This window comes from Acanthisitta chloris, unplaced genomic scaffold, assembly GCF_000695815.1.
Source record: "Acanthisitta chloris isolate BGI_N310 unplaced genomic scaffold, ASM69581v1 scaffold4572, whole genome shotgun sequence".
Taxonomy (NCBI): domain Eukaryota; kingdom Metazoa; phylum Chordata; class Aves; order Passeriformes; family Acanthisittidae; genus Acanthisitta; species Acanthisitta chloris.
The window spans coordinates 1-8,100 of NW_008662053.1; the positions used below are offsets into that span (position 1 = coordinate 1).

General features: G+C 35.7%; 1 protein-coding gene across 1 annotated transcript in view; it reads left to right on the plus strand.

Annotated features, from left to right (window-relative positions):
* Nucleotides 1–13: 13 nt before the first annotated feature.
* The window catches only part of LOC103798201 (dystrophin-like), a gene marked incomplete at its 3' end in the record, with an annotated part of 308,111 nt that continues 300,024 nt past the window's right edge, over nt 14–8,100 (plus strand). Inside the window, exons 1-4 of the mRNA XM_009070449.1 lie at nt 14–187; nt 3,877–3,996; nt 5,203–5,304; nt 5,399–5,506. Of these exons, the coding sequence (XP_009068697.1) occupies nt 14–187; nt 3,877–3,996; nt 5,203–5,304; nt 5,399–5,506 (504 nt within the window). The remainder of the gene's footprint in view (nt 188–3,876; nt 3,997–5,202; nt 5,305–5,398; nt 5,507–8,100) is intronic.

Genomic DNA, 8,100 nt, shown 5'->3' on the forward strand with positions numbered 1-8,100 from the left:
ATTATAAATAATAATGATTCTTTCTTTGTTTTACAGTTTGCATAAAGTCCTAATGGATCTGCAGAATCAGCAGCTGGCCCAGTTAGCTGACTGGCTGACAAAAACAGAGGAAAGAACAAAGAAAATTGATATGGAGCCCTTAGGTCCAGATCTAGAGGACCTAAAACGACAAGTCGAAGAGCATAAGGTGTGCTATAGTTTGCTGCCAAGGGCATAAAAGCCAAATTGAGGTTTTGACATTTTAAAAGCTCTTCTTCTGCCATTAAAGCATAGCAAAGCAATATGGAATTTTTGGCTTAATATTTATTGTTTTGTACAGCTAACAAGCTTTTGTAGAGTTATTTTATCACAACTCTGCATTTTATTCTGATATTAAAAATAAATTACTGCCTTTTTAAATATGAACAATCATATACAATGCTGCCCTAACATCCTTTCATTACACAGTGCAATAAGATTATATCAGGTTTTTTAATACCCGCCTTTGCTTCTCTTTGCACCTTACTTGTTTTCCTTGCATGTTGTAGGAGCAATGATGCAGTAGTCAGACTGAGTAGTTTTGTTAGGACTTTCAGGACTCTGAATATATCTGTACAACACTGCAAAAGAGACTCTGCTGTCTAACTGTGAAAAATACCTTTCGGTAATGTATTTAATTAACAAAAAGTTTCATTTCCTGGATTAAGCTGTATTGCTTCGTATTCATTTAAATGTTAAGATAATTTGTGTATGTATCCATGGCCCATGGTGACGATGATAAGGAAACACAGAGAAGTATAGAAAACAAAGATGATTTGTGAGGTCATGGAGATTTGCTTTGGTGACCTGTGAATGTTTCTACATCAGTGGCTCAAAACAGTTCAGTTCATGGTACCTTGAGAGATTTTAGCACCTGGTGTTTGAAGGCCTGTGTCAGTGCAAGTCTGGGTTTTACAGGGCAGATCATCCCCAAAGAAACAATTCAAACTGAAATCAGCTTTTACAGCTCTTTAAAAAGAGGTCAAAAGCTGCAAAAGGCTGCACAATCCACTTCTGTGTTAAAGATGATTTCTCTGCATTCTGATTAAGGAGTGCTACTGAAGAATACAAATTCTGCACCTCCTGCTGCTATTTGTGCCATCTGTGAGGAGACAATGCATTTCAGCACATGGGTTTGCTAGCTAAGCATATATACTGACAGGAAATTTGCTTTTTAAAGGAGGACAGCAGGTAATTATGAAATGATAGTTAGAGAAAGAAGCATGAAAAAATTTTAAATACATGAGTACTAAGGCTTGTATAGCTTCATTCCCATTTCTATGCATTTTATGCTTGAATGTTAACATAAAATGTAATCCTTTTATTTATGCAATGTCTTTATGCTGCCTCTTTCTAATGTTGAGAAAAGTGGGTATTTAGCATGTATTTGAAGATTCTGAGTGAAGACGTGCAGAAATCTTTTCCACACACTAGTTTTTCTTTCTTGGTGTGTTGAGTTAGTCAACATTATCTATTTATGTGCATTACTTTTCAAATCTATTTTCTGTGCAAGAATCAATTTAGCCAGTATGGTGGAAGGATAATGTTTTGGGTTTAATTTTAATTACATTTTTATTCATTTATAGCTTGCCTTATTCAGAAATCAAAGAACCAAGTTGTCTTCCTTTTTTAAACTATTATCAGAATATTTAAATTATTATTGAAAGTTTCATATAAATCTATTATTTCTATGGACAGCAAAGCTGCCTCCTATAACAGGGGTTAAACCAGTGGAATTTTAGTGGCACAGTTATTGGTTCATTATTAAAAAGCAAACACAAACAACAAAAACCAACATCCCTCTAATTTTTTCTGGCTCTCACATGACTCTGGACATACCAGAAAGAATGTTTTATAAATGGATAGAGGAACCAAAAGTTAGGAGATGTAAAAGTCAATGGTCATTTCAAATGAAACAGACTTACAGCAAAGTTTATAGGCTTGGTTTGTTATCATCCTGTCTCAGGCTCCTCTTTAAGTGTTCTCTTTGGCTCCGAAATAGGAGGCTGATAACTTGATGGTATCAAAGGTTTTCTGAGGGGACTGAAGGAGAGGTGAATTCTACTTTTTGTAGATTTTGTAGATTTTATTGTCATTAGTAAGGCACAGAATTCTGGTAAGAAATCTGGCATAGTCAATATATTTTGGAGTAATAGTTAAACATTTCCATAAAGAACTAGTGATTTTTGCAGTAGTGTTTTATGTATTTTGTCTGCTGGTGCAACAATCCCTTCCTTATAGTTTTATAAAGGAAGAAAGCCACTTTTAAGTAACAATCTGAGGACTATTAAGCTGTCTAAGCAGAATATTATATTGGAAATGTAGTAATTAAGAAAAAAGTCTGCTTTTAATTGAATGGATTTTATTATACTATATTATTGTTGTGCAATTTATAGTCAGTAGATTTTATAGTTTCATTAACTTTCTAAAAACATCTAAGCTTTTTAAAGCTAGGATTTTTAGTACTTCAGATTAATTGAAAAGATAAAATGAGACTAATGTTCAGGTATCAGGAGTGGATTTATTTGAGGGTATTTGGATGACCTAGGTAGGTACTTTTATTCACTTTTAACTAGATTATGTTGGAGTTGCATAAGTTGTTATTTGATAGATAGGATTTAAATGAATGGTGGAGTTTTATGAGTTGCTGTTGTTGCTCTTTCCTTGCATCCACATCTATATCCATCTTATATTTTGAGTCCCTGAAAATTTACTACTTCTACAAGGAGAACTGATTAGATCCCTGAGCGTAAATGATTTGAACAGAGCATGCTCTAGCCTTGGGACTGCCCTCAGTAAACTCCTGTTTCAGCAAGATCCTGTAGACAAAATTTTCACCAATGAATGTAATGGTAAAAAGAGACACTTGTGTTGTAAAGAACAGCCCTTTACATCAAGGTAAATTGAGTCTGTCAGAGGATTAGAAAATGACTCAACTTCCTAGTTCATCTGTTCTGACTTCTCAAGTCTTTCACAGTGGGTGCAAAACTCCCAGTCCCAAAGTGCCCTACACTCTGCACTTGCAGAGCATTCCTGACTCTGGTTTTGTTCTGGGATGTTAGCTGTCAGATACAGACTAAGCAGGAAATAAAGTCACCTTGTCCCTGGCTGTAGGCTTGCAGAGCAATGGATTTAGTGTTGTATGGCTTAAAAAAGGGATTAAATCTGTGGCAAGTGAGCTGTGTTATACACTGATCCATGAGTGCTCTGACTCCTCTTCCTTGATCAAGTGCAGGGTCATAAAATGTTGAGAAGTCTAAATTCCAGGGACAGTTCTAACAAGTGGATGTACTTCACAGTCCTTGAAAATTGTTTTATAGTCTAGCTCGCTGAAGCAAATGGTAATCACAGGCATGAAAGTCAGAAAAAGGAGGATTCTTACAAATATATTGTCTCAAAGGCTATCACAGGGAAGAATTTACTCTGAAATGTGTGGTAAGAAATCTATGCCTTAAAACCAAAGTAATCTGTTCATTCCTTTCCTATTGCTTATAACCACATTATATTTATTTTTAAAATTTTCAAATAAAAGTAAGATGTTTTAGCAAGGAGGTTTTGAATGCAGAACATTATCGTTCAGCTAGGGCTTACACTTCATATCTAAGTGAATTATGCTCCTTGTAAAAAGCAGCAGAAAAAATGATATGCTGAAATTCAACCTAGTTTGTAATGCAGATAAGGTTTTTCTTGTGACAAGGCATGTGTGATATCAGACTATCTGCTCTCTAATCCCTGGAACACACCCGGCTGAAGTGTTGAGGTCGTAATCCAGGACTTTGTTTCCCATATCCTTTTGTTGGTTTGAGGCTGGTTAGAGACACCTGAAACACCTTTCTAACACGTGTGCTTTAATTCTAGGCATTTCAAGAAGATCTGGAACAGGAACAAGTCAAGGTGAATTCTCTAACCCATATGGTAGTGGTGGTGGATGAAAACACTGGAGACAGAGCTACTGCTGCGCTGGAAGAGCAACTGCAGGTAAGGACTAAACTCTCAGAAAGAACAGTGACATCAAGTGTCAATAGGGTTGAAGCAGAACTAGTAGCATTGTGTGCATCTCAGGAGATATTTCTGAAGATAGTCTGAAGTATTTCTGTAGGAAGTGACTTTTGCATAGATGAATACATGCATGTATCTTGGAGAAGAAGAAACCAAATATCTGAGAGCAACTTTCTTTTTGCTTTGTGATTCCTTCAGTATCAGCCTGTTTTATCTGTCCAAGAAGACAAAAAACAAAAAGGCGGTAGGTTTTGTGGCTCTTTGAAATCAAATGCTGGAAATAGTGTTTTGTATTGACTCAGCAAAACCTTTTTTGCTATGCAAATCAGTGTTCTCTTAGAGTAAATGCAGAGCCAGATATTTGGTCTTGTACTCTTAAGGTTTTGGTGTTTTCTGGATGCAGAAGCAAACAATATTTTTGAAAGTATACCATAGTGATAAAGACCGGCTGATGAAGATGTTACTACAGGTGTTGAGGGAAAATTAACTTTTTTCCCCCGAGGATCATTAAGCAAAGACAGCTGCTTGAATGTGGGATATTTAAATATAAAAACTGTGATCCTAATATTAAGGCTAGAAAAGCCAAAGAAAGCATCTTGCACAAAATCTACTATGTTTTTATGCAGTAAGTGACTGAAAAGGAAGAATTCTGTATTACTGTGAAACATATTTAAGCTCTTTAAGAATTGACAAGTGTTTAAATTAGCATTATTATGCTAGTTGAGTGGAGCTAGTTTTCATTTTTCTAAGTTGAGGCAATATCCATTATGATGCAGCTCAGTGTGTCAGGCAACTTAAAAGCCAAACATTTTCTTGCTTTGACCACATCTTTGAGCCACCATAGTTATGTTTCAAGTAGTTATGCTTTGGGTGTTGTAAAATGTTGAAAAGGAGAGGTTTCTTGAAAGCATAATGCTGGAGACTTCATGGAAAACTGTATCAATAGATTAGTATTAAAATACTCTGGTTTTGAATCTGTTGCTTTTCTTGTTCTCTCAGGTTTGGTTTTATTTGAAACGGTGCTAAGATCCATATCAGTGTGACATGCAACATATTCTAAGGGCTTTAGACTGAAAAAACTGAATTAGGAAAGTTTCATAAAAACTTGTAGGAAAAACAGCTTGGCGTGTTTGGGGAAAAAAGTAAACAAATGCAAAATTCTCTTGTGTGTTTGTTTCTCTGTAGCACTTTGGGAAACGGTGGGCAGCCATCTGCAGGTGGACAGAGGACCGATGGTTCCTGCTGCAGGACATTCTGCGCAAATGGCAGCATTTTGCAGAAGAGCAGGTGAATAGTTTCTATCAGTTATGGATCAGAATAGTCTTCCAAAAACTGCACGAGGAAAGGCTTGACAAGTCTTTTTTCTCCAATTCTGTTTCAGTGCCTTTTTGATGTATGGCTTACTGAGAAAGAGGATGCCGTGAGCAAAATTCATCCAACTGGCTTTGAGGATCAAAATGAGATGCTGACCAGTCTAAGCAAATTAGCTGTATGTATTTTTCATTCCTTTATTTTATGTTCAGCTTCCTAATCGGAGTCTGGATACATGTAATTTTATCCCAGTCTCAGAACATATGGTTTAACAGAACATCTGTTTCCTACTTTGGTCCTGGATTTGCCTCTTGTCAATGGACTAGGTTGATCCATTGCTGATAAAGGAACCAATAGGTCCAGGTGGTTTTCTTGGTTTCCTCTTCAAAGTTTATTGACTAAAATAACATTTAGGTGACTTAAAACTGTATATACTTTTATAAGTTTCTTTGTTGATAGTGTTGGTGTTATATATTTTATATGAGACTGAATATGTACGCATATATGCAAAGAAATATGTGTATGAGTAAGTCCTTACCATATGGAAAACCCTGTTACACATTCATAGAATCACAGAATTTTAAGGGTGGGAATGGACCTTACAGATCATCTAGTCCCAAGTCCCTGCCCTGGGCAGGGACACCTCCCAGTAGACCAGGTTGGTCAAGGCTCATCCAGCCTGGCCTGGAACACTGCCAGGGTTGGGCAGGGTTCAAATTCCTTGAATTTGAAAAAAACTAAAGGCTCAAAAGTTGTGAAAGTTGCCAAAATCTTGCCATGTAAACCCAATACAGCTGCTGTCCCATTTTTACTCCTCAGTAGTTATGTTTTTGTTGTTACTGAAATAAATGGGTAAAATATATTTTGGCCAGTGTAGCCATTTACCCAGTTCTAATAGTGTTATAAATTCATATCAAGTCAGTTAGACTTCTTAATTTATATACTAAATGTGTAAGAATTTTTATTCAGATAAAATTAGTTTTTGCAAGAAATTTTAATGTTTTACTAATCTCAAATGGTTTGTTTCAAAGGATTTATTCAATATTTGTGTGTGAAACTTTATCTTTTTTGTCATTAACTCCATTCTGGGATCTGCTTGGTCTAAAGGTCAGAAAAACTGTTTAGGCTTCACTATGTTGTGCATATATTAAGACTGACTTTTCTTTTTTTTTTTCCCTGATGTTGATGGGTAATTACTCTAGTTCTAAAACTCTGTCTTTAAAACAACTCTTTGATGTTTAGGGTTTTTGTTTTTTTCATTTTCCACCTGCCATTTATTCACTGGCATTAGAATTGTCTCTGAATTCTTGTACAGGGCAGAGGGTGACACGGAGCATGGACTGAGCTGGAAGATGTGATGTACTGAGATGTAGAACTGAGGTGACATTTCACTGTCATGTATGGCACAGCCTTGAGAGGTTGTTTTCATGTCCTGTGCCTACATTTTGCAGTCTGTAAAATGAAGGTGATGATCTTCCTCTTTTTAGTACAAAGCACTGAGAGCTGTTGCAAAGGGATAGAAGATCTAACTCTACATATTTATAGTAAATATTCCATTAATACAGAGTTAAATCTTCTCTTGCTTCACCTAACGCAATTTTTTTAACTTATTATAGGAAGCAGCTTAGATATTGCAGTATTTTTTGCTGGAATAAATCTCTTAGCAGCTGAAAAATTACTTTACAGTGGATGCTACTAATGAGACTGTTACAATGAGCAAAGACAATTACTGACGATGTTTAAGGGAAAGGAAAAGAGCAATCATTTAAAACTTTAAAAACCTCCAAAAATTGTAGAAGAGCATTGCAAACAAATAAGGAATTCACTTTAGAACGTTCAAATATTGGACTTTAAAGTGTGCACCTGACAGAAGTTATGACTGATATATCTGATAATTAATTTCATAAAGCAAGCTACTATTTCTTGTCTTGCAGATTGGCAAATTATATATTTTGCAGCTAGTATTAGTATTATAGGTCTATTCTTGTACTGGAAAAAGGTTTTCAAAGGAAGTATGGAAGTAGAATCCCCCCAGAATATTTGTATATTTTTATAAGTTGACTGTAGCTATCTCAAAAGCATATTAGGTTGTGATGAACAGAATCTTTGACACAGAAAACTTTAACATCCCTTTCTTTTCAGTATTCACTTCCTGATTGTGCTCCATGTATCTTGGATTGATCCTGAACTCATCAGAGTGTTACTCAGCTGTTGTGAGCTGTGGAGGTTGGAAATAAAAACTGCTGTTCAGAATTAATGAGTGTTTCACACGGTGCCACTGTGTTATTATTGCAGTTGGTGTATGTCGTGGCTTCCACATGAGCTTTTTCTGGCACTAGGCTGAAAAAAAAGGTCAAATATATCAATGCTTGAAATTTAAGATGGTAAACTGTTTTATGTCTACTTTCCTCCATCTGTTAGATCTCCTCCTATGCAAAAAGATTTGTAAATAGAAAGTTCGCTTCTATTTCTCAGGGATAGGTAAATTAAATTTTTATATTAGCCGTACTTAACATTAGGAATTACGATCTTTCAAGCCATATCTGAATAGAAGTAGTAATTATTATATAGCCCATGAATCTTTCTTTTACTGAGCTGTACCTTTGGTTACAAAAAGTTTGGATTATATAACTATAGAAGGTATATGTAGACTCAAATCTGTTGTCTGTTGGTTTGTTTATCCCTTTCATGCCTTGGGCATTAGAACACAATCCTCAGTTGCATAGAGAGTTCAAAACTTGTCCATGGATAGCACAGATGAGTGTGTAGGGA